The sequence below is a fragment of the Ammodytes marinus genome (assembly GCF_949987685.1).
Source record: "Ammodytes marinus genome assembly, chromosome: 6".
NCBI lineage: Eukaryota > Metazoa > Chordata > Actinopteri > Uranoscopiformes > Ammodytidae > Ammodytes > Ammodytes marinus.
This window is the reverse complement of record NC_137235.1, coordinates 22,474,019-22,501,517: the sequence shown is the minus strand read 5'-3', so window position 1 is coordinate 22,501,517 and position 27,499 is coordinate 22,474,019. Positions and strand designations below refer to the sequence as shown.

Here is a 27,499-nt window from a genome sequence, read left to right as displayed (position 1 = left end):
CCTCACACTCATTTTAATAAGGTGGACATAATAGATATAAAGAATAGCCTACAAACACCTCAGATAAATCCACTACACAACCTCAAAAATTACTAACTAAATTGAATGGACACTTCTTAAACCAACAGAACACAATAACCTAATGAGGCTAGGATGTAGGCTGTCTATAGCCTAAATCACAGCTGTAGACCATACATCAAATTACAGAAAACAATTGCAATTTCTCAGTGATCCTGAGGTTTTTGGAGCACTGAATATTCCATGTGTGGACTAGATGCTAAAAATAAGGGAATACAGCATACATATAACATTCAAATAATGTAGGCTTGTATATATATTTCTGTCATCACAGAAATATAAATGTTTATTGTGATGATAACCAACATTATTGATTTATAACAGACTTTGTGGAAACAATAATGTAAACAAGTAGCTCATTCATGATTACATTTGTAAAAAAATCAATCAATTTAGTAGCCTACCGTTTGAACTTTAAACATAGGCCTATGTATAGATATCATTCTACTGTTTAAGGTTAAATTAAAAAGTGCAAATATATAGTTTATTAACATTTACCAAGTGTGGACGACATATAAAGGTTCACTGGGTGAGATACCAGCATTGTGGAGGTTACAGTAAGAGGTTACCTACATTATCTTTGTATTATATGTCAGTAAAATTTTTGTCCTACCCATGGACTTTCAAGTTGTGGCATAGATTGTCACAGGAAAAACAACCAAAAAAAACAAAATAGCCAGACCCACACTTCTACAAAACATTAGATATGTGCCAGAGCTAACCATAAGCTCTACAATGTTATGCGTATGGCAGTGAAACAGTATTATCTGACAAAAACATTGTGCACTATGGACGTTAAATAATCTGTAAATGAATATGAGTAGGATTTACAATAGTATTATTTGCAACAATCACCATCCTTGAAGTAACTCAGTTTTAGGCACACATTGTTTTCATAACATGATAATGTGTGTGTAACACATTAAGCATATTTATGACATTTTCTGACTATCTACAGTGAACAACTAAGAAATCAGTAAACAAGACAGTCAAAACAACCCATGACACATTATTGTTGCCCAATTAAAATGTACATACATTGTACATTTGCCATTGTACAAACCTGTTGTAATGCATATCTAATCAGTATCAGTTTCATGCTGACTCTTTTCAGAAGTGCGTGTGTTGATACCGAGGTTTGTTGACATTAGATGACGGATCAAAAACATCTGCCTCAGCTCTTTCCCATGGTCTTCAAGAGAAGCTAGAGAGGAAATAATGAATTTAAACACCACTGGTTTGACAAATAATAAAGTGCTTACAATAATAATACCTTAAAAGAGTAAAAAATGAACATAATGTATGCTGAATATAATAACCAACTACTAGAAATTGGTTGGATATTTGATTTAAAAAAAGATGTCTGACAGTTTCCAGGATAATGTTCTGGAAATATGCAGTTTCACCCGACAATGTTTAACACAACTTTTGCTGCTATCAAGTTAAGTTCATTCAGGTTTCCTTTTTGGTTATTAGCACAGACATTGATACTGTAACTGAATTTTGGTTCTTTAGGCTATTTTAATATTAATATCAATAATTAATATTACACTTATTGCCTTTCTTATTTGTCCCATACAATGGTTCAGCTTAGTCTTCTGTCAGAGGATACTGTGATGTCAGCTGTACAGATAAAGTCTCATCTCCTAAAAACCAAGGTTGTTATTGTTAACTGTGTTCAGCTCAGACCCAAAAATAATATACTTTGCGCCCAAGCCGCAGGGAGTGTGTGTGCTGAGGACAGACAACATGATTTAGGTAACAATCATTACTTTTTTATGATTAAAAAGGTGGAGTCAGTGGTTCTGGAGAATGCTTATTGTCAAAATATTTTTTGTCAAAATCAGTGAATATCTCCTAACGATCCGTTGCCCTTCTGAACTGTGTGTACTGCGCACTGAAACATCTGGTGTTAATACACATCTTAGGCTCTGTAAACAGGCACGTAAACAAAGCATATGTAAACAAAAGGGGGCCCACACTAGCTAACAACATAGCAGTTGTGGAAGAAGCTATGACAGGTAGCGGATCGTAAAGAGATAATCACTGATTTTGACCAACAGTGATTCAGACACTTACAGAGAGCTGACTGCACCTTTAAGAACAAATGAAGAAAGCAGACATTCATCATTACTTTTTGTGAGTGCAATTGTACCTTTGTTAGGTGATACTCTCCATCTACCAGCTGCTCTATGATACTGAAGTGGTCTGTGTTCGTCACATCCTCCATGGTCACGTTAAGTCCTGACGCCTCCAAAGTCTTTAAATACAGAAAAAAGAGGTGCTAATGCTAACTTTATGTATTTCAATAAAATGTGATAAAGGTGCACATCACACAATGCCATTTTACTTGTCAGTTCATGAGATCGTCATCCTCTCTGTATAGCTTCAAAATCTTGCTTTTTCATGTTGTACATTATTCAAAACTGAATTTCTTTAAGTTTTGGAGAAAGAAATGCTCTAGCTATAGTATAATTTAATAAAATAAAATAAAATGTTCCTATGCCTATTGAAGAGATGGACAAGATTAACTTTATTATAGGCTATGCTGTGTATAATGGATGTATAAAGGCTACACATTTTGTGCAATAAATCAATACCAACTCATTATACTTAAATGTGAAGTAAGCGATTTTTTATGTTAATATAAGTGTTAAATCGCTCTTTATTCATACAGTGATCACTTATATAGTGTGCGCGTTTCATAAAGCCGATCTCTCAGTCACCCGCTCTGCATGTAACCGGCAAATAAACTTTTCGGGAATCCCACTACTGTTAACCAATCAGAAGAGAGAACACTGCAAACCAGCACCAGTCTCACTGCCGGTGCACATGCAGAGCAACAGATGGGTGAATGTGTATGCGCCAACAATGGCGGAGCAGGTAAAAATCCTTCCCAATGTCTGTTTTGATGCGTTTTATCATGTTTTATCACACTTACAGATCTGAGATGATGCTAGATAACTCACTGCTTGAAGACCGCAGTGCATTACCGTGGTGACGAGGGAGGGCACTGCTAACTGCAGTCAGTGACAGGAAATTAGCTAAACTGACCATTCCGCTTACTGAACCTTGCCCATCATCTTCAAAACCAGAACTGATCAGTAATTATGATTTTAACCATTCCAAAAATGGAACTTGCAACATTTCTATTTTTACCTGTAACAAAGTTAAACAAAAACGACATTATATCATCACACAGCATACGTTTACCATGTAAACATTAGGCAACAATTCAATATCAAACTAAAAGCCAATAATATACAGTATGCCAATAATATATAATATAATTATTTAATTTTTTGAGATTAGAATACTGGGCTGTATGGGTGTGCCTTTACTGTCTTAGCCTGCCTCCTAGCACCGCCCAAGTGGATGCACTTTTTTAATTTCAGGGAGTAGGCAGTTCAGTCCAAACTAGGAGGGTTTAGTTACCCTTTAAATAACTTGTAATGGGCATTTTTCACTAGGCTATATATTGGACATTTTACAGACAAAATCATTATCCTAAAAACCTTTACTTTGAAACATGTATGATACAATTCATAAAGGCAATATTTATTTTATAATTTTTGTTTGCATTGTACAGAGCACAGATGCACACGACACACATTCCTACTGTACAGTTGTTCTCACGCTACTGTGCTGTGCGGCTACTGACACAGACATTTGGTAAAGAAGAATGCAGACTATTTACAAGTAATCTCCACAAATAATCTCCCTAATTATTTGATAAAAGATGTAATTTTTCAGGTGGACTTACTTTGTGGTATTCTTCTGACTGCTTTCGAAACTCCGGCGAGTCGTTTTCAGCTACGGCCACGACTATGTGACAGCCGGAGGAGGAGAGTTTGAGTTGAGGGACCAGCTTGCTGGGGCTGTTCCTCACCGCCACCTCCCTGCCAACAGAAGACAACCAGGGGACAGAAGAGTCAGAAACAGGTTGGCACCACACACCAGCAGACGTCAATTACCGGCACTTTTCATACACAGTTCTCCTCTACAGACACCACCAAAAAGCGTTTACCCACAATGCTCTTTACAGAATGCTCCCTACAAAGCTAATTTACATGCACACACATTCTAATGGATTAATTTGCACGATTTCTCAACTGACATCCCTTGAGGCAGTTCATCAGATTTTGTGCAGCTCCCTCCGGAGTTCCTCTTTAAGGGGAAATCTTCTGAAATCTTTTTTAGCTTACCTAATGATATTCAAAATTTTAATTGATTGCATATAGAACAGGTAAAAAATGTGTTCTGTATTCATTTTGTATTACATTTTAAAATGTCAAAGTAATTATCAATTGAAAAGGTTGTCATCAATGGGAGAACAAATAAGGCTAACGTAAAGTGGCTAACAATCAGATTGAAGATTATCATATAGTAAGGAACGTACTCTGTCATCTTCAAAGGCTCGTTGACGTAGGTGGACAGGATGGGCAGGAGGTCATATATGCCACTGACTAGGAAAGCACCTACAAGACAATTACAGAGACAGGACAAATGCAGAATTTGTGTCTCAACCTTTTTGAGTATTTCTGATCATCCTTGCTTCTTCACAATGCTGATTGTCAGAATGAGGCCAAGCGTTGGCATACCGATCACACGTCCTGCTTCACCCCGAACGGATCTTACCTTTGATCTGAGGAGCGATGCTGTACTGCGTCCAGTCAGTGCAGAGGACCATCGCAGCCAGATGAGCCCCAGCCGAGTGGCCACACAGGTACAAACCACTGAGGGAGAGATGAGTCAGAATAAGCATTGACGAACAGAGACACAGTGGCTTTGTGATGATGAAAAGGGTTCACATTTGCATTTTAATGTAACGCATTAAAAACAAGATCACTTTGTCAAAATCAGTGAATATCTCTTAATGATCTGCTACCTGTCTACTGTTTGGTGTGCTGAAAAAAATCCAGTGTTAATACACAGCCTAAGGTATTAACATTGGATTTGTTACTGGACAGGTAGCAGAATGTTAGGAGATATTTACGGATTTTGACAAGTGTTTTTTGACAACAAGCGTTCTCTATAATGCTGACTCCACCTTGAAGACGAGCTTTGAACCTTAAACAGGTGGAAAATGGTTCAGAAATAGAACGTGTGTGGGTACCTTATGTGAGAATACTGCTGAACCACAGACACAACACTCTTGCGTACTTGAGACACCATCAAGTCCATGTTACCTGAAAAATAAGTGAAAAGGATCGATCTTCAGAAAACATTCTCCTTTTTCCCCCCCAAGAAGAGGAAACATTGCTTTGTCAGAAAATTGAAAATACTTTACCTTTTGGGGCAATGTCATAGCCGACAGCCACCACCACTACACCTTTCTCAACCAGGGGCACGGCCATGAATCCTGACTCCTCCTTGCTGTAGGAGCCCAAAGCAAGTTAAACAAACGGAACAAATAATGTAAATATGCATTGAAAAAGCAGAAGGGAATATTACACTGTAGCCTACCTGAGAAACTGCCAGTAGCCTCCATGTAGGTAAATAACAAGAGGGACATCTGAAACAGACGAAAGCAGGCCTGTTAGTCTTGACGCTTTATCTATGCAGTATATTCCAAGCACACACATTTTCCTACCCAAAGAGTTGGTGCTGGGTATGTAGACATCCAGTTTCTCTCCATCTCCCTCCCCATATGGCACATTGAGCAAAGTCTGAGCCAGTCCACGGGCACGCTCCGTACCTGGATAAAAAGGTATCAAATTGTGACATTCTTGGACATTAGGGATAAAATAAAGGAGATCAGCCATCACTTGTAATATTTCTGGGTGTATTAAATCATTGGTACCAGTCATCAAGGACAAGGCAGGCAAGATTGGCAGTATGGATAACTATAGGCCAATAGCCTTAGCCAGTGTAGTGTCAAAAATCCTGGAGAAGATTTTACTTGATCGCCTTAATCAATATCTGAGCACTAGTCAAAATCAGTTTGGTTTCAAAGCAAAGCTTGGTACAGAGTTGTGTATTTATGCCGTGAAGGAGGCTCGTACATATATGAGGCAGAATTCCACTGTTCTAATTGGTTTTATTGATGCCTCTAAGGCATTTGACAGAGTTAATCATTTTAAGCTTTTTAACAAATTGAAGCAAAGGGGTGCACCTGATAGTATTATAAGAATTCTGACCTACTGGTATTCTAAACAGAGAATGCATGTTAAATGGGGTAACAGTGTCTCTACTCCCTTTGGTGTAAGTAATGGAGTGCGTCAGGGGGGGATACTTTCTCCTGCTCTTTTTAACTTGTACATGGATGAATTATCTCAGCAACTAAATGAATGCCAAACTGGTTATATGATTGGGAACACTCTTGTAAATCATGTCATGTATGCTGATGACTTGGCCATTCTCTCTCCCAGCAGTGCTGGTTTTCAGCAGCTACTGAACATTTGTTCTGATTATGGGATGAAATATGATGTGCAATACAATGCTAAAAAAAGTATTGTTATGATATGCAGAACCAAAGGGGACAAAGAATTGTGCTTTCCAGATTTCTATCTGTCAGGACAAGTGTTGGGAGTCTGTAGGAAAACAAAATACCTGGGTCACTACATGACAGATCAGATGTATGATGATGATGATGTTTATAGTGTCGCATGCTATATGCCCAAGCTAATATGTTGACAAGAAAATTCCATATGTGCTCTGAAAAAGTAAAAATCCAACTTTTTAAAGCATACTGTACTCCACTGTACACTGCAGCCCTATGGGCAAAGTTTTAAAAAAAGGCCAGTCTACAGAAGCTACAGGTTGCTTATAATGACTGCTTCAGGATTCTACTGAGGAGGCCTAGGTGCTGTAGTGCTAGTGCCCTGTTTTGTAATGCAGGTGTCAGCACTTTCAGAGCATTGTTGAGGAACCTGATGTATACATTTATCTGTCGCCTTCTTAATACGTCACAGAATTGCATTGTTGTTGTGCTGACTAATCCCAGCTACAGTACAATTCGTTACCAGTCACCAATGTGGAAGTATTGGTATGAATGTCTTTTATGAAAATGTGTGTAGGCCTATCTGTGGGGTGGGTTTTTTATGTTTTGTGTGTTCTTTTTATGGACCTTGAGTCTGACAATAAAGATGATGATGATGATTGGGAGAGATATGGGATAGAAGCATCAATCTGCAAGGTTCTTTTTATTTGTTCAATAGCATTCAATTCACATGGTTTTTAGACAAAGACACACATCCCTGCTGTCAGCCCTAATTGAAGATTGTTTTGGTTTTTACTATTCATAATCAAGTTTGTTCAAAAACATGGCAAAGTTCTCATGCCTTTATTTCCATTACCTCTTTACAGCTAGCCTACATACACTGGCACAGTATGCTCATCAAATTCAATGTAGGCTATGACCCATAATACGCCCGACTGTAATTCAGTGGGTGTAGAGGCACAGTATGTTAGTGTGGGGAGAGAGAGAGAGAGAGAGAGAGAGAGAGAGAGAGAGAGAGAGAGAGAGAGAGAGAGAGAGAGAGAGAGAGAGAGAGAGAGAGAGAGAGAGAGAGAGAGAGAGAGAGAGAGAGAGAAATTCTAAAAACCTTAACAAAACTCATCAAGAACAGACCAACAACTGTATAGCCTATAACAACTTCAATAGCCTTACATCAGGGACCTGTGACACAACAGGGAGACACATTTTCACGAGGATAGGCTACGACGTTTGACATGTCACTTGTGCTCCATGTACCGGTTCGGCCTTCCTATAGGTTAGGCTATCTTACCGGATATTTTGCAGTGCATTGTCGCGTGTTATTGGTTATAACTTATTAGCAACTAGCCTCAAAATAGACCGACCTTCTTTCAAAGCCTTCACGTGGGCCTTGATCACGTCGTCCGCCGACATCCTGTGCGACCAGAGGCTGGGTGAATATTGCCTCTCGAGCTCCTGTCACATGGAAAAGAGACTGCTGTCAGCCGCGCGGACATGAGAGCCGACACACACACACACCACCATGAGCTGGTTAAAAACACTGTAAACAAGGTGAATAGCGCCCTCCCCTGCTAGTGTAACACCCGACACACTCTAACCACAATCTTATAATATTCTTACATCTTTCTTCATTTCTGTCCAGTGCGGCATTTTATCTTTTCAGGTGACTTTTCCTGCCGAAAGTCATCGAACGAATGTACCCAAGGGACACGTGCGCATAATATAGGCCAGCAGCGGAGCTGTAGGAGAACTGAACTTCAGACTCATGACCCGCACAGTTTGAAACACAACGTCAAACGGGTGCTGGCCTCGATATCCTAGGCCTACTACAGTCTATGGGGCAGGCACTTCATTCTTTTTTCCATGTGTCCACCACAGACAGTGCAGCTGCTTTCTAAGAAGTGAAAGCTTTTGGATTCGAAACTACAAGAACAGGCTTGATATAGCCTACAACTACAAAACCACAGGCTTGTCGCTTGGATATAAAACTACAAAAAACATTATTTGATGATATAAAATTACAAAAACAAAGGCATTGATATAAAACTATAGCCTACATAGGCTGCCGCTGTGCACTTTCCAGGGTGGACATAGTGTTTAAAAAAAAGTTTATACAACCTATACATTTGTAGGCCTATTATGATTTATGTTCTAGGCTATGTTATTTTTTTTATCGCAACAACATTTACAAACGTCAAAAAAGGCATATCACATCCATGTTCATGCCTTAAACGAAACCGAGCGAGGGCAACATATTTAAGAGAAAAGAAAACAACAGACAAGGGGGGTGATCTTTATTCATGCTTGAACGATAAACAAGCCTCCAGTCACTAGGTGGCAGCAGTGCTCAAACTCATCTGCCTGTTAAACCCAGTAGAAGACAGCTGTCAACATTCTTCTACCCTTTGCAACATCCTATCTCTGTGAGATGGGCTTTTCTACTGTTGCTGCACTAAAAACAAAATACAGATCCCAGCTTCACATTGAGCAAGAGTTAAGAGTAGCAATATCAAGTTTGAAGCCCAGACTTGAAAGGATGTGCAGTGCAAAAAGGGCTCACTGCAGCCACTAAAATAGACCGAGCAGACAGACAGGCAAATTGTGTTGAAGTTGAATGTGTTTATATAAAACAGACAAATACAGTGAAATAAGTTTGAAAGAATTGTGAAGGTTAATTGTCTTATATAAAAAATGCTCAAACTGATGTAGCTGACAGTTTCAATTGTTTCACAGTTCAAGGCTTTTTATTTATCAATTTGGATTCAAGAGAAAACATAGTACTGATTTATGCATTTATGCTCTAAAGGAGATTGTCGCTAAATATCAACGCCAAAACACCTCTGTGTTTCTCTGTTTCATTGATGCCTCTAAGGCATTCGATAGAATCAACCATGCAAAACTATTTGGAAAACTACTTATGAGAGATGTTCCTAAATATATTGTCAGAATTCTAATGTATTGGTATGCTCAGCAAACATTCCAGGTCAAATGGGATAATACTGTTTCTGATCCTTTTCATGTGGCGAATGGGGTCCGTCAAGGAGGAATCTTATCTCCTATTCTTTTTAATGTATATATGGATGACCTTTCAAGACAGCTAAATGAATGTAAAACAGGATGTATTGTGGGAGATCAAGTTGTGAATCATCTCATGTATGCTGATGACCTGGTTTTACTTTGTCCATATTCTGTTGGGTTACAAGAGCTGTTGAGGATATGTACACAATATGGAAGAGAATTTGACATCAACTATAATGCCAAAAAGAGTAAGGTCGTTGTTGTGAGATCTAGAGAGGACAGAAAATCCTCTTTTCCTGTTTTCCACCTCTCAAATGGACTATTAGAAATATCCAGGGAATTAAAATATCTAGGACATGTCTTCTCAGATGATCTCATGGATGACAGTGACATTCGTCGTCAATGGTGTAAAATATATGCACAGGCCAACATGATGTTGAGGAAATTTTCCATGTGTTCCACAGATGTTAAGTGTGCTCTGTTTAGGGCTTATGTCACGCCGCTGTATACAGCTCATCTCTGGTCCTCTTACAGAGTGAGAAGTATGCAGAGGCTTAGAGTGGCATATAATGATGCCATGAGGTTGTTGCTCCGTGTTCCTAGGTGGCACAGTGCTAGCCAGTTATTTGTGTCCTCTAATGTACCTACATGTCAGGCACTGTTGCGAAAGTTGATGTTCAGTTTCATGTGTCGTTTGGATTTGTCAGAGAATGGCATCATTATGGGCTTAACCAACCCTATGATGGGCTATCGGTTCACATCCAGGCTTCGAAAGCATTGGCATGATAGCTTGCACCTATTTTAGTACAGTATTTTATTGAGTAATGTATTTTAATGTGTTCTATGTGTGTGTGTATGTTGGATGTGAGTGGACCATCTGAGTCCTTAATAAAGATTATTATCTATCTTCTGAGTAGACATTATGTTCAGGGAAAGTAAATGCAATTGTTATACACTTTTAATCCCTTCTGATTAGCTAAACTATTGTTGCAAATGTTGCTCACAAAAAAATAAATATACATTTTTGAAAAGCTGATGAAGCTGACAAGTGACCAATGTTTACAGTTTAAAAATGTTTTTTTTTTAATGCGAATAAATTCTGTCCCCTTGGGGGGATAAAGTGTGATAAATGTTACAGACAGCTACATTCTATTTAGATATATTTACAGTTTCAGGGTTCTGTCACGCTGGCTCACTGTGAACACAGGGGATATTTGAATAGTATGAATGAATAGAAAAATGTGGTAGGTTTAGGCTACTTTAACGCATGTAGCAGTGACAGTACCATAGAACACACAGGTGTCTTTAAATATTAAGTAGATGTCTCCAAATATATATTATATGACATTATTGATGAGATAACAAACACACACACACACACACACACACACACACACACACATATATATATATACACACACACACACACACACACACACACACACAAATTGCTATTTGAACAAATCCCCCCCCCAAAAATTACATTATTCCTGTCAAATTGTTCAGAGATGCTAGCCTGGAAATCCAGACCCATATCTAGAATGATAGAGTGTCTGGCCAGGATCAATACACCTTCCCAACTCAAGGGGCGGCTCCTACTCGTGCATTTCAAATGCCACTGCACGCAGTTGGATACAACCAAGTGCAATGAACAAGGTGACGTATTAAGCCCCGTTTAAGCCTCGTTTAGCAGTGGGATTACCTGTTAAACTAAATCGGCAAAACAGAACATTCCTCTTACTTGCTTGAGTGCCGTCTTCCAAATCATAATGGGTCGAGGCCAAAGCCGTCTCAAACTCAAACAACATATCCACAGCCATCTCTGTTGTTTACTATCACGGCTTCGGTGGCACATGCACAGCACTGTGGTCATCCGGTTACGCCGTCCGCCCCAGAGCACCATACATAGGGCTCTGGCCCACCCATATCAGAAAGAACGATTTGATTGGTAGCTCAGGATTTCTTGACATATTTAATGAACTTCAATGGAGAGTGTCCAGACCAACAGGCGCAGCAAATTTAATTTGCCAGCGGCAGGTCTGGATTTCCAGGCTAGAGATGCCTCATGAAAAAGAAAATTTTGACACTTCAATTCAGTGGACAGCTAGGCCTACTTAAATCCACAAACAAACAGACTACATGAAATCTGAATGTGATATCAACCGGTATTTTCACATTGTAACAGTCAGTTACAGAAATATTAAAAGAAATATAACCAACTTTTTTTTTTTTTACTATTCTTTTTTTTCTTGCCATCTGCACAATTATAACGTTTATTACTGTTCTACAAACACTTCTACTTCTTTATAGCCCACAGTCTATGATTCGACAATGGATGGGCAAATTCTAGTTGTGATTTGTTATATCCTATACATTCCTAGAAGAGGTTTTGATGTGTAGCTTTTTAGTGGTTATCCCCTCTTAATGTATAGGCTACTGTAATGGAGGTGAGACACTGCAGGGTAACATTTTTAACTTAGATCTCATCAAGAAACTTTGCAGTTGATTACTTACATTATAACAATTCTTTTTTTACATAAATCTTTGAATAAATATGCAAATTTGGCAATATCTCACTAATTGTGTGTGCATTTGTATATTTTTTTAAATCCCCAAAACTAGGTGTTGGAAATAGATGGAGTTAAAATCATTCGTTCATTTTTGCAACTTATATGTGCCCAAAGTTTTACAGAACAAAATATGGATACAGCCTTTGGACTAATAGGTCCATGCTCTGATGCGGAAAGGCATGAGCAAAGCAGGTTTTAGCCATGTCTAACGGCAACAATGATGGTGCTGGGGGCGCCTTTAGCTCAGTTGGTAGGGCGTCCCCCCCATGGGCCTCGGCCAGCAGCGGACCCGGGTTCGATTCCAGCCCGCGGTCGTTCTCTGCATGTCACTCCCCTCTCTGCCCCATTTCAACTCTGTCTCTACACTATCAATAAAGCATAAAAATGCCAAAATAAAATCTTAAAAAAAAACAAAAAAAACAATGATGGTGCTTCGGTGAGTACATCAGACCCCAGATACAGAACAAACTGTGGAAGCTGATGGCCAATACAATCATCAAATAAATAGTGGCTGAAGTGACGTCAAGCACACTGGTCTAGTTTGCACTCATCATTGATGGCACCCTGGATATATCAGGAGCGGAGCAGGAGTCAATGGCCGCGTTTCCCAGATTCGTTAAGAGCCTCTTTGGAGCCAAGTACTTCTTTGGAGCGCTCTTAAGAACGCTGTGAAAGAAGAATGTGCTTCCCAGATTCGTTCTTAGCAAAATAAGTTATTTCACTAAGACAGAAGTCTAAGATGGAGCTGACCCACTCTTACAACCTTCTTAGCGACCAAATCGTCAGTGATCATGCCGCGTCAGGGAAATTGATTTCCTCCACTTTTCGAAATAATAAAACAATGCTCAATGCGGACCACTGGCGCAATAAGAGAAAAAAAATGCTTTAATGAATTAGACGTTTACGTTTTCCACACACATGTGAGTTTATAGTACTACTACACATACAAAAAAAACATCAACAACTCTGTGGCGTTTCACAGATATCAAGGAAACAGATTTAATTGAACTCAGCTGAACCTCATCCAGAGCGGCTCCACCTACTATAAAGGCGTTGCCAAAGTCCGCGCGTGTGAAAAACCATGGCTGCAATACAACACCTTCTCGCTGCGAACCAACAGCCTCGCCGTGCGCGAAGCCAGACGGTTTACATAAATGCATACGTGCGTCGGCACTTCACCCCACTGGACGTGCTATCAGACCAGGCCGTCCAGGCAAAGTACCGGCTGCCCCGTGCGGAGATCCAACGGCTGATCACTCTGCGCTGCGTTTTTAGGAACATATCAACCTCTTCTGAGGTCCACCAACCACAGACCCTACCTCTTCACCGCCAGTCACCAAGCACTGAGCACTAAACCATAAACCCACAACCACCACATCACCCATATCAACTCTCAGGCCTGAAGGCTGAAATAAATAAACAGAACCAGCAGATGTAGGCTACATGTAACGTCCTGCACACTATGATTATTGCTGCAGTGTCCGGGTGCTTTACCTGAAAGTCTGGCACTGGAATGCTGTTGAAAGGGCGCACAATACGCACACGTCATTAACCTACGCTTAGATAAATTACAAATTTCCCGGGACTTTTTGTTGCTAGATTTGACACCCTCATTTCAATGCAAAATTATCCACACAATACATGGTTGAAAAGAAACCAAAATAGTTTATTGAAACCATATGGGGGAGGGGTTACTCCGCGCTGTCTTTACTGGGCGTCTGCATCACCTGCAACGAAGGGATCGGCATTGATTGACCGCACTCTTCCTTTTTGTTTGGTTCTGGAACTCCTGCCACTTCTTCCTCAAGCCAGTCACGCAGGCCACATGGGCTGGAGGGGGACATCTTTTCGGCTATGGCCTGTCTAACACGGTTCTTCACCGTGATGTTCTTTTTGCCTAGCCTGGAAATCCAGACCCTGATATCTTGAACGATAAAGGGTCTGGCCACGATCAATAGTAATTTCCAACTCAAGGGGCGGCTCCTACTCGTGCATTTCAAATGCCACTGCACGGAGTTGGATAGCACTACAACCAATCAGAGCGATGCACAAGGTGCGATGCACAGCTGTTCGTTTAGCGAACAGCTGTTAAACTGTTAAATTAAACGTTTGCCGTTGTCGGTCGGCAAAACAGAACATTCCACTTACTTGCTAATGAAAGATTTGAGTGCCGTCTTCCAAATCGTTAAGGGTCGAGGCCAAAGCAGTCTCAAACTCACACAACATATCCGCAGCCATCTTTGATGTTTACTATCACGGCTTCGACGTCGCATGCAGGTCACTGTCGTCATCCGGTTACGTCCTCCCCAGAGTACCATATAAAGGGCTCTGGCGCGCCCATATTAGATAGAACCAATTGAAACCATAGCCAGATTTCTGGTTTTCTTGATAAAGCTTCAACGGAGCGTGTCCAGACCAACACGCGCAGCAAATTTAATTTGCCAGCGCCTAGTGGCAGGTCTGGGAATGCCAGGCTACTTTTCTCCCCTTGTTCCCCCGAATAAAACTCCCCGGTGCTGCCAGACCTCGTCCACTAAGACGCCCATCTCCTCCGCGGTAAACGACGGTGCCCGCTTGTTTCTTTTGCTGCTGTTTTCCATTCTCACATCACATGTGTGTGCCTATATCCACGGGGTATATGCGCTAATGGGCTTGATTACTACTTTGATACACTTGTTGCCACACACACCCGAACCCTTCTTTCGACCCTTCTTTGGTCCCAAAGAACGATCGAATCTGGGAAACGCGGCCATTGTTAATTAGGCACCCACTACATCAATAATGCACAGATACGGCGGAGAATAACATAAGATAACTTCCTACCTTCATGCTTATTTGCCCGAAGCTTCCCATAAAACGTCCATAGAGCCCTCTATGCTTCTTTCTTTACTCTTTAATCCCGTGCGGGCCGTGTCCGCAAACTACAGGTGCAGCTGCACTATCGTCTCACCCCTTTTGCACCGGGCCAAAGGGCACTATAGAAGTGCGATTAATCTGCGTTAATTTTTTTAATCGTGTTAATTTTTCTGTGATTAATTAATCGACCACCAATAGCAGAGTCATTGGTCATCTCTTGACTGTTAATAGTTATTGATAGAATGTATATAGTGCTTTATTGGAGGTCATTCAAAGACACTTTACATCATACATGGCTCTTCAATTTAAACACGCTGGTGTGCTGTTCTGTTCTAAGGGAAAATGTGGTTTTAGACTACCTGTTTATTTTTGTGGTTTTCACTTCCCTTCAGCCCACTCTAGATGCAATGTGTGAAAGTCAGTACTCTTACTTTAACTTGTTTGTGTAGGGCTTTACATGTCTGTTAGACAGTATAATTATCATAACAGTAAGGAAGATTAGTATGGAAGTATAAGATTCATGCATGCATGAAGATAAGAGGATAATAATAAAAGTGACTGAAATAAGGTGTGAAAATTAAAGAACAAAGACACTTACAACATTTTACTCAAAGTAAAAAATTAGAATTCATATTTTAAAAATTCTAATTATAACTGCTTAAAGCTTTGGTTAAAGGGAGAACTGGTCTCAGCTAAACCAAAAGGGTTTTTATAGGTAAAGAGGCAGGGTCAAAATATACAAGTGGAAACTGGAGCTGCAGTTAGAAGGAAGTGTTTGTGGTCCGTTACGATACAATAACGTCACCATCACCAAGGACAGGAATTTACAAAGACACAAGAAGATGAAGTCTTTCTGGATTACAGCAGTTATTGTTGGTGAGTACGAAAATTAGACTGTAAAACATAAATGTGGATGAACAGGCAGGAGGGTCGCTTGATTAATGGAGAGGGAATTTAAAATGATCTTATACTGGATGTAAGTTGAGTTTGTAGAGAAACAGACATGACACAATAGATGTTTTGTTATTGTAAATAAAATTAGCCCAAAATTGGAAGGTGAAAAAAAAAAAATATATTTTGGGATAAAGGTAAAATAGGATTTACAATAGGGAGATTAAGATTGGACTTTCAATACACCCTGGCTGATCTAAAAATGATAGGATAGGGGTCGGCAAGTAAATTTGGCTTCAGGCCAATTGTTTTTCTAGCTGTCGGGCCAGAGCGTAATCAAATGCTTTTTCGAGAAATTGATTGATGAAAAAATTTATCTGGAATTCATGACAGACTGCCTTATACGACACAAATGTGTGATAAATGCAGAGAATGAATGAAATTTGCATAACTCAAAAATAGATGTGTATCAGTTTAATTTTGCCAATGACTGGTTTGTTATTCAATACCCCTTTTCCACTGGCCAAAAATCCAACTCTGTGTTCAATGGGAATGGCTTTTCCCAGCATCTAGACCCGAGTCAATTGACAGCAGTAGACAAGGGTTTTTCTCACCTCTGCTTTAATATAAACTAAGACCTGGGTGACCACACTAATGTGCGCAATAAAGTAGGCTACACCCGCACGTCCGCATCGCACCGGGAACTGAGGGACAAACATTAATGTTTTTGCCCAGCTGCCCCAAATATTTAAATGGAATAATTTCTGTTGGTGGGATGTGTGAGTAGGCTATTGTTAAAACGCGTATAAGGCGGTTGTGGTGTAAACATGGGGTCTGATACCTGTCCCATGTTCGGTACAGTTTGTGACAGAAACCTTTCATGTAACTGTGTTAATTTTTTCATATAGAAATAGGCAAAGATTGCTCATCCAAGTTATCTTAGCTCAAGCACTGTTAGTCAATGGGAACAAATGATCTACTGCAATACACACATATCTGAACTCAGTACTACTGAGTCTGAAGCTCCCATGTCCTGAGTAAAATAATGCAACGCAGTAAATACGAGGACGCTACTACAATAGCATATCTGGGCAAAGCAGCAAATACAAGAGCTTTCATTATGAGGTCATATGCTCAATCTCCAATGTTTTAACTCACTATTTGATGGATAGGAACTTTAACTGACAGTAAACTAAATACAAATCTTATGGAATATAACTTTAAAGTATAAAAAGTATATGTTATATGAAAACCAAAAGTACAGGCAGACTATCTGTAATTTTAGAGTAAATAAGTCCCGAATTTCTAAGGTCATTGGAAGATCTACTGTAATGAACCAGAGGATCTGTACCATTTGTGTTGAAAATTGTTTTGGAGACAAATATCATATCCTATTTGAATTTAAAGGTTCAGTAAGCGGAATGGTCAGTTTAGCTAACTTCCTGTCACTGACAGCAGTTAGCAGTCACCTCCCTCGTCCCCATGTCACCACATTAATGCACTGCGGTCTTCAAGCAGCGAGTTATCTAGCATGATCTCAGATCCCTAAGTGTGATAAAACATGATAAAAACCATAGACATTATAAAGGGTAGACGCCCCATTGGCCGTTGAACACGAGAAATGCGGGCGCCATCTTGGACCGGTCACACGTTCCACTCAGTGTAGTCTGTTTGGCAGGTGGAATGAACTGTCAGCGCATGTAATTAATCATATCTCATTAAATACCAAACTGATTTTCACGCGGTTTTCTTTGCTGCAAAGATCATACATGTAGCTAAGATACAGGGCACAAGTTTCGACGTGTTTTAATATTCATAGTGGGCTTAACAGTCATAGAAGATTCTGATATGATATAAGTAACCAGACGTCCGAGTCACACACTTCGTCCGGGAGGAGATTGAAACGGAGGATGTGTTTCTGCTTGGGGAACATATTGAGGAGACACAGTTTGGCATCGACAACCACCATTCCGACTTGTTGTCATTGGTTGTGTCTGTCTTTCACAAATTAAGGCTGCACCACATTGCCAAACTCGCCTCGCTTGAATTTCTCTTCGGAGTAAAATGCGATTGTAAGGATGGTTAACTTTATTTTATGCATTTGAGTATTATTGTTTGCTGTTGTTGTTTGATTTTCCCTTAATTTAATACTTTTGATTGCTGTGGTTTTGTAGCCTATTAAATGTGTTTTTAAATGTACCGCGCTGCAAGGCACGCATTGATGTCCTGTCTGTGTCTGAGGAACCAACTCGAGACTAGACTGAACTTGGTATTCCCCCCCTAGTATAGAACATTGGACAACCAAGAATACTTTGCTTTTAAATAATCCCGCCCTCTTTTTAGAGGCAATTGCCTAACAAGCTTGTGTTTTAAATTAGAGAAATAAAACATATTTTTACATGAACACTCATGTTGTCCTTCTCTTTTTATTTATATTTAATGCCTTCATGGGAAACATCCACCCTTCATATGTACCATGCTCGACTACTCCTCCTAAATTGCCCCGAGCTATCCAGTTTAGGAATATTTTACACATCTGACTGTAACTGTTTTAGCTGAATTCATTGTTCATTTAGTATTTTATTTTTGCTCTTGTTTTGTATTTTGTATAGGCCTACTTTATTTAAATTAATATATTTTATCCTATTTTATTTCTGTTCTCTGTTTATGTTATCCCTGTGATTGTCTTTATTGTGTATGCTCGTCACTGTAAATGAATAAATATATTTATATATAGCCTAATCATATATTCAGGCATGCAAACTCATAAGCCATGAAAAAGGTGAGAAGTCCGAAAACAAACACCGGTAGGGGGGTCTGGATGTTAATCTGCAGTGACAATCCGCCAACCGCGGCCGTTAACCAGCATGCGCATAAATCAATGCAAATGGCTGTAAAACAACGGTTGGCAAACTCTGTGAATGTATTTAAAAAGTGATTCACATAAACCGAGTAGGCACTAGGGTTGCCACCTTGGATTTAGGAAAAAAAGGGACACTTGATGTTTGGGGCGGAGGGCTCGGCCATTATTAGGCTACCAGTTCAGACTGACCAGTGTAATGACCTATAATAACCATAAACACCTACAGTGCTTTTTACAGTAGGATATATAAGGAGACTGAGGTGGGAACCCTGTACCTTGTAGGGGGGTCCGGGGGAATGCTCCCCCGGAAGAAAAAAATGCAACCTTTTAAAGTAAAATTCATCAATCTGGTGTACTTTGAGAAGAAAATTGCTGGGCCCATTATCTCATAATCCGTATATGAACCAAATGGTTTCCACAATCTTTTTTTCTATTTTCGCAGGGAGCATGCACAAGCATTATTTATTAAAAAAAAAAAAAAAAAAAAAAGTGGGGGCCCCACACTGGGTCTTGAAACGGGCCCCGAGATCGTTGAGACCGCCCCTGCCCGCTGCACTTTCTCTCTGCCCGGCCCCGCTCGCCCCTCCATTGAGAATGCATTAGTTGGCGCAACAAACGCCTCGGCCCGTGTGAAACGGCCTTAACTAGGCTACTGAACGAAGGAAACAGCTGGTGAAAAAAAGAGAACAATTCTGGGAAAAACGGGACGGGTGGCAACACTAGTAGGCACATTAACACGGTAAAATAATAATACTGCGGCTGCTTGAACGCTCCGATGACTCGGAGAGAATTTTTGTTTAACTTCCCTACAGACGCTCTGACTGACTGATGTCACCGCCCCTCAATGACAAACACTGTTCCTGATTGGCCAAATGACCGTCAAAGCTCATATGATAGGAGTTAACATCCGTCAATCATAGTTTGTCACTATGGTCACTCCATGTCCATGCTCCGCTCCACACACACACAGTGCTGGCCATCAGACCCCCCCCCCCCCCCTCCCCTCCAAAAAATATTTTCTCAACGGATCTCCACGAATCACATAGATGGCCAATTTCGATTCCAAAACGGCGAATTTCGCCGAAAGGTGACGAGTTTGCATGCCTGATATATTGTTAACTTATTAAAATAGCTGACTTTACTGCCCCTATCTGTTTCTGCTTCTCTATCATATTTAGTCTAAAGTGTGTGATTTGCAAAATACCTATCATAGCCTACATCACATAGGCTATCATAAAGGTGACCAGACGTCCCCATTGTTGGTTGCCTGTCCCTGGCTAAACAGAAACAACTAGCCTACCTGTTCCCGTTTTGTTGACACCTCATTAGGTTTTTCAATCAGATTGCTAGTCAAACTGGAAATGTCTCCGTTTTCCCTCTTTTCGGGGGATGTTCCTCGTTTTGATCTCGGACGTCTGGTTACTTATATCATATCAGAATCTTCTATGACTGTTAAGCCCACTATGAATATTAAAACACGTCGAAACTTGTGCCCTGTATCTTAGCTACATGTATGATCTTTGCAGCAAAGAAAACCGCGTGAAAATCAGTTTGGTATTTAATGAGATATGATTAATTACATGCGCTGACAGTTCATTGCACCTGCCAAACAGACTACACTCAGTGGAACATTTGACCAGTTCAAGATGGCGCCCGCATTTCTCGTCAGCGCCAATAGGCAGTAGCGGCCAACGCAGCGTCTATCCTTTATAATGTCTATGATAAAAACCATCAAAACAGACATTGGGAAGGATTTTTACCTGCTCCGCCATTGTAGGCGCATAAACATACACCCATCTGTAACTCTGCGAGTGCACCGGCAGTGAGATGGGTGCCGGTTTGTAGCGTTCTCTCTTCTGATTGGATTTCAGTTTCGGTATCCCCGAAAAGTTTATTTGCCAATTACATGAAGAGCGGGTGACTGACAGATCGGCTTTATGAAACGTGCACACTATAGCCCCTTTTACACAGCCAGTGAAAGCCGGGAATATGCCGGCCTTTCGGCCCTCCCCCCAGCTGTGTAAATGCGACAGTTGCGGAACGAGGGAAGAAAGGTGCGAGTGATCGTTCCGGGAATTTTACTACCTCGGGGGGTAGTAAGATTCCCGACACGATCAGTTCCGCCTCTCTGTTTAAATGCTCCAGCTTGTTGTTGCGGAACAGGGGGGCGTTTGACGTTTCATAGTCTACGTTCTAAACATGCGACCATGTTAGCAGTTGAAGGACGTGTGTTTAAAACATTAACCACGGCGGCCTGATGTCCCGTAAAAATCACCAAATAAAAGGAACGGTGTATAATCTAGCTGATCATAAGGTCCGTTGTTCAATCCAAACCCCCGCGCTTCATTTTGCAGAGTGTATGAGTCTATTTCTGCCCAGGAGAAGTTGTACAATGGAAAGCTAGGCTAGGCTAAGTAAGGGATAAAGTATAGCGAACGGGTCACTTGCTAGAAATAAAGACCGACAAGCTGAAGCAGGAGCCCGACGCGCAGCGGAGGGCTCTTGTTCAGCTTGAAGGTCGACCTAGTAACGGGGGAATAGTCTGCTCGCCCCGCTAGACTGTCTGCTTCAGCTGACTGAAGGCTCCGGCTCAGCTGTTAGCCACAGAGCTACTGTTTTGCTAACACATTCCGCCGCCGCTATTATTATCCTAAGTCTGAGCGTATATCCACACTTTATTTCTGTCTACAGTAACGTGACTTCACACACTGTGTGTATGTGTATGTCTGATTGGCAGATCGCTGCCCTCACAAAGAGACTCGCTCACAACCAACCTGTCACACACACACACACACACACACAGAGGTGAAGCGGTCGGATTGATTTAGTCAGTTTGGTTAACTGTCCCAGTGATGTTGGACTCAGCGCGTAGCGAGATCAACTGGCACATCGTGGGGACAGTAAAATACGCCCCTCTTACTGCAAGCTCCAGCACTTCTGCTCTCAATTCACCGGCCATTGTTGTTGTTGTAAAGCAGCTGACCGGCGCGGCGCTAAATGTTTACGTCACACCTGACGCTGTTTACAAGCACCTCTTTCATTCCGGAGCGCTGTGTAAAAGGGACTACTTGATGCGCCAGCAGGCCGGCGTTGCTTGGTTCAGTGTAAATAACACAGAAGCAAGCAAAGCCGGCATATTGGAGTGATGTTGTTCCGTCAATATGCCGCAATCTCTGTGTAAAAGGGGCTTATGTAAGTGATCACTGTATGATTAAAAAGCGATTTAACACTTATATTAACATAAATACATCGCTTACTTCACCTTTTAAAAAATTATTATAGGAAAAGGTACCTGCCCATTGAATTGCCCATCTATGATTGAATTAGTTTCGCCTTTGAGGTCACGATTTGGATAAATTGTGCGATTGTTATTATAGTGGCAAATATTGCGATTCTCAATGCAATATAATAAATATGGTAGGGGAGAACGGGGGAATCTGAGGCATCGGGTAATGTGAGCCACCCCCTGTATCTAGGCAACGGAAAACATTTGTGGTCATGTGAGATATATGTTTTCAAGCCCCTCTCATTTCCCCATGGCCCTGAAAGAGAGGACCTCATGGTGCTGTGGTGAGCATGTTTTTTTCACCAAAATAGGTATTTTGCATGTAAAAGTAAATTTTCTTGCTGTCAACTTAATCAACTGTTGTGCCAAAGCAAATGTATTCACATAGAAAAACTTCTATCATACGTGTTGATGAACTACCAACATATGAAACCATGTGATGCTGATAACTGAAGATTAGCCTGAAATGCTAAGAGAGGTAGTTTTTTCTCAAATTGTGGTGGTGGGGGAAAGTGAGCCAAATACTGTGTGTTAATGTTGTTTATTGTCTGTTTTGAGAATTTTTTTTTCAAAAAAGAAAAATTTAAAAAGGCTGTATCCAAAATCTTTTTAGGAAAGTCTTTTGACACTAATATGTAATAATAATTAAATAAAGATATTTTGTTATGTAGTTGATTTTTTAATGAGATGCCAATTTACGCATACTTAGTTCGATATTTCTAAATGTGCATATATATTCAAATATTTCTGAAAAAACTTCAACATAAAAAAATATTTTAATGTCAGTAATGAACTGGCAAAGTTTTCATGGTGATATCGGTGATATGTATAAGCAGTGGCGATTCTAGGAGGGGGGGGAGGGGCTGGGAGGGGCCATGGACACACCGGTCCGACTACCCGAAAATGGAGTCTGCCGTTTCAGGCAGCTCCAGTCTGCCCGTCGCGGCCAAAAAAGTGCCAAGAACACACCGAGCCGACTACTGACTTTCCGTACGCTCTGCGCTTGCGCGGGACGTAATGTCTCCATAACAGCAGGCGGCGCTAATCTGTATTGTGGCCCAAGAAAATACGGAAGCCGGAAATGATGGGACAGCTGTCTAGTCCATAAACGTATATCTATGGACCATAAAGAGCACCATTTTTAGCAGAGAGTGTCGAGCATGGTGTCGAGCAGTCAAGAAGGGTTGATGCATGTGAGTACTCGCTGAACGAAACAAACAAACAAACAAACACATTAAAACAATGGCTAGCGATGAAATACTGTTGTTAGCCGTTTGTGCTACCCGCCTCACTTCTGGGCTTCACTGATTCGCTGGCCCTCCACCAATCAAATTGCTCTGACTGAAAGACTGCCCGACACCGATGGCCGACGTCACCGAACACACCAAACAGATTCGTGTCCCCGTCCCCTCCAAACTCTCCGACTGCGATTATTGGGCCGGTGTGTCCTGGCCTTTACTGGTCACCCCAGTGGCCCCCCAGTTCGGATGTTTGTTTTTTTTGGTTTTTTTTCTGATACGTAGCCTAGTTCAGAGATGATATGTATTTATTTTTTTCTTTCTTAACTTTTTTTTGATAGGTAGTTGCCACTCCAATACACTGATATGAGATCAGTTTGCAATTTTCTTTTTTTTTAATGGTAGGACTGTGGGCACTAGAACTGGTCTCTGGTCAGCAAAGGTCTTGATTTTTTAAAACTGAATAAAAAAATAAAAGTTGTTAGTAAGGTTAGAATTTCATAAATAAAGGTTTATTTTTTAGCAAGATATTTGGTCAAAAGCTAGTTGTCATCCGTATCTCCGTCCAGTTGTTAGGCATTTGGCTGCTAGCAAGTTATGTCTTGCTAATTTTACTATTCATCTGAACTGAAATAAATGTTGAGTTTTTTCTTTATTCTCTTCACAAGAATGCACCAGAATGCTTAGATTACATGTTAAAAACACAAAAAAATCTTCTAGGGGGGATGCCCCCAGACCCCCCTTCAGGGGTTTAGTTTTCTGACAGACATTACAATGGATGCTAACATGATTTGGGCATTTGGGATTATAAATCATCTTTGAATTGGTTGTACAGCATATCACATGCTATTCATTCAGGGGGTGCAATGGCCACCCCTCTCTAGCTCTGTGGCCCACCTTGGCCACCCCAGTCAAAATTTCCTGGAAACGCCACTGTGTATAAGTTAAAAATGTTAAATTTACCCTAACCTAGAACCCTTGCTCCAAATTGCAACTTTCGCCCCCTGTACCTTTCCAATAGGTAGCTGACCAGGTTATACACCTAGGTTGTGATCCTTGAAGGTTCTATATCAGTTCTGGGTAACAATCTTTTACAACATTCTATATCTGTTAAATCACTTTACCCCCTGGGTATATACATTTTCCTTGCACCAAATGATGCATATTCTGTTGACACATGCAATAATGATAATGATTTTCATAATGAGTGCTAATTCTCTACACTTGAATGGGTATTGTACAATTTTGGAAATGAGATCATCCTATGGTAGCCACCTGAATAGTGCCCAAAGTAAAATCAGATTCAGCTCTTTAGTTTTATAATTTTATTATTTAATGCTTATTTTCTCGTTTGCATTATAAGTTAAAGTTAATGTGAGTTTGTTTATGCTTTTGTTTTGCAATTATTGGCCAGCTGTGGCGCACCAGGTGCCTATATAGCTGTACGAGAGAGACAAAGGAGATGAGGCGGCCAGTTCCACACTGTTGCACATTTGTTTTGTTAAAATAAATACAATAAACCTTAAAAAACGCAAATTCCTGACTGGACAGTTGACTTTTCCCTACCCTGCGTAAGATTCGTCCCCCTAGTGCCTCAGTGGCTATTTTGATTAAGTTGCTTTGTTTGTTCTTTATTTTCAAGTTACTGTTTTATTGAGGACAAATGGCCACTACAGGCTCAATAAAACGATATTTTGTTCCCTCTAACTTTCCAGTGGGCTCCTAGGCATACATTTTTCAGTGAGTCCTAAGGAGGCCCCATGCAAAATGTGTTACTTTCATCCACCCGGTAATTAGTCTGGAAATCCAGACCCATATATAGAACGATATAGGGTCTGGTCAGGATCAATGTACCTCCCCAACTCAAGGGGGGCACCTAAGTGTGCATTTCAAATACTACTGCACGTAATTGGCTAGCACTATGACCAATCAGAGCAATGATCAAGGTGACATATTAAGCACCGTTCATTTAGCGAACAGCAGGGTTAACTGGTAAATTAAACTTTTGTTGTTTTCGGTTGGCAAAATAGAACATTCTTCTTTCTTGCTCGTAGGGCTCTGGCCCGCCCCAAATCAGATAGAACGATTTTATCGTCAGAATTTTCCAACATAGTTATATAACCTCCAATGGATTATGTACAGACCAACAGGCTAAGCAAATTAATTTTGCCAGCGCCAGGTCTGTATTTCCAGGCTATCCGGTAATATGTCTGAACAAGTGCATTTGGCCACTTGACTATATGTGTCCTCATCTGTTTCGCCGGTTCACACTTCTCCACTATCCAAACTTATCTTCCTGCTCTTGGCTGGAGTGTTTTCTTCTTGTTTTGAGCCTGAAATGTCCATACTGGCTCTCTTCCTCTTATTGATATGATGGACCTGGGTCCTGCCTGACCAGGCTTCTGTGTTCCTGAGGAGTTCTAAACAAAAACAAACTAAAATAAATCAATTTCTTTGATTGTTGAATAACTGATAACATATCTCAACATACAAGATTCTCTCACTAAGTTTGACTCTAAATTAAGTATAAATCTAAATTAATTTCCATGTCAAATCTTGAAAAGCAATTTTGGTCAACTTATGAAGCAAGAAACGTCTGTCTGTTGCTCGCATATCTCTCTGACTTTTAGTCAAATAATCGCCTAAGCTTCCGGATATGGCTTGCACACGGCGCGAAGGTGTGCAACCTTGATTTTGATTTTTTTTAGACCAAATATGTAGAAGTTATCATATTTATATCAAGCTGGCGGCAAATACGTGCGCACACTGAAGGCCACAGTGAGCTCGGAGCATAAAGTAATCCCTGACTAAACCCCGCCTCCCTCTGATTTGATTGGCTGCTGCGACCAAAACTTGCATTGACGAGCGGGGCCACACAGCAAACACTTCAACCTTTCCACAGACATCAACAATTCCTCAAACCTGTCTGCTTCAGTGTCAAAGATTGCACATTACGCTATTTTCACTGTTATACAGGTAATGTATAGTTAAACACTTCCGCGACAGTGATGCTAATTTCAGTTAGTGTGTTAGCGTTTTCCATTTAAATTAGCACGGTCTCGAATAGCTCTGCTATCGGTGAATGTAAACATCATCGCATCCACAAAATGTTTTAAATACGTTAGAAACTAACGCCTAAACAAGCTGCAGACTATGTAAGAAACAAAAATGCCCTTCATTTTGGTTGCAAAAATAAATACTGCTGCCTTCAAGCTGCAATTACCAACAAAAACATTTCACCTCCTTGGCCTAAGAATAGAGGATTATATATGGCGCAAAAAATATTAAGAAAAGACCAAAAGTGACATTGACAAGCGATGCAACAGCCATTTCAATGACTGTGTGACACTGCCTATGTGTAGGCTACATCTGTTTCTGTGTTCCACTTTCATAGATGGGTTACATTTAAGCATGCCTAAGCTAATACCTTACGGGCACTGCACCAGTTGTTTTAATTATAAAACATTATAACATTTTATCATACATGAGAAAATACATCAATGGATATAAAACAAATTGTTCCAAAGTGTGTTTTGTCATAAACCTACCTTTGATACTCTCTGTCAGCTCTTTACTGAGGTTTACGTTCCTCATCTTCTTAGAAGGAGAGGTGCCATTCAAGGATGTGCATGGATCGGCGGCGTCTCTATCGCTTTTTTGCTTTCTTATTCGCCCCCCTGTCTCGATATGCCCAGCATTCATCCTTTTTTTAGCTGGCGGTTGGCCATCTGAGGTTGAGCATAGATCAATGTCCCCCGTCCTTTTCTGCAGGGGGGACATTCTTGGGCTTGTTTGACCACCTGTCACTGTCAGATCAACATCCAGGCATTCATTTCTATTCTTTTTAACTGGTGAGATGCCATCTGAGGTTGTATCTGCATCATCTCTCTTTCTTTTCAGCATGGGTGTCTTTGGTGGGCTTATTTGCCCAGCTGTCTCGATATGCCCTGCATTAATACTTTTCCTTGCTGGGGAGTTGCCATCTGAGGTTGTGCATTTATCTGCTTCATCCCTCTTTCTTTTCAGCATGGCTGACTTAACAGTGCTTGGTTTCCTTCCTGTTTCGATTTGCCCTGTATCCAACCTTTTCATAGCTGGCGAGTTGCCACCTGAGGTTGAGCATAGATCGGCAACATCCCTCTTTCTTTTCCGACTTGACTTTTGAGGGCATGTTTGCCCAACTGTCTCCGTTATGTACAAATCATGGCATTGATCCCTTCTTTTCTTTGCTGGGGAGCTGCCATCTGAGGATGTGCATGG

At 40.7% G+C, this 27,499-nt stretch overlaps 1 protein-coding gene across 1 annotated transcript; it reads right to left on the bottom strand.

Moving 5' to 3' along the window:
• Positions 1-321: 321 nt before the first annotated feature.
• afmid (arylformamidase) lies at positions 322-8,026 on the bottom strand. The gene is made up of 10 exons (XM_080029207.1): positions 7,882-8,026; positions 5,672-5,776; positions 5,545-5,593; positions 5,369-5,454; positions 5,195-5,267; positions 4,717-4,814; positions 4,478-4,556; positions 3,842-3,977; positions 2,234-2,338; positions 322-1,282 (listed from the first exon to the last, which is right to left on the bottom strand). The coding sequence occupies exons 1-10, from the start codon at positions 7,928-7,930 to the stop codon at positions 1,253-1,255; spliced, it is 810 nt and encodes a 269-aa protein (XP_079885333.1). The 5' UTR covers positions 7,931-8,026; the 3' UTR covers positions 322-1,252.
• Positions 8,027-27,499: the final 19,473 nt, after the last annotated feature.

What these genes read in the sequence shown, in the direction of transcription:
- afmid (XM_080029207.1), bottom strand. Translation starts at nt 7,930, where the DNA reads ATGTCGGCGGACGACGTGATCAAGGCCCACGTGAAGGCTTTGAAAGAA. An exon ending in GGCTACTGGCAGTTTCTCAG is followed by an intron (nt 5,455 to 5,544) that starts GTAGGCTACAGT and finishes GGGCTCCTACAG; the next exon opens with CAAGGAGGAGTCAGGATTCA. An exon ending in AGTCAGAAGAATACCACAAA is followed by an intron (nt 2,339 to 3,841) that starts GTAAGTCCACCT and finishes CTGTATTTAAAG; the next exon opens with ACTTTGGAGGCGTCAGGACT.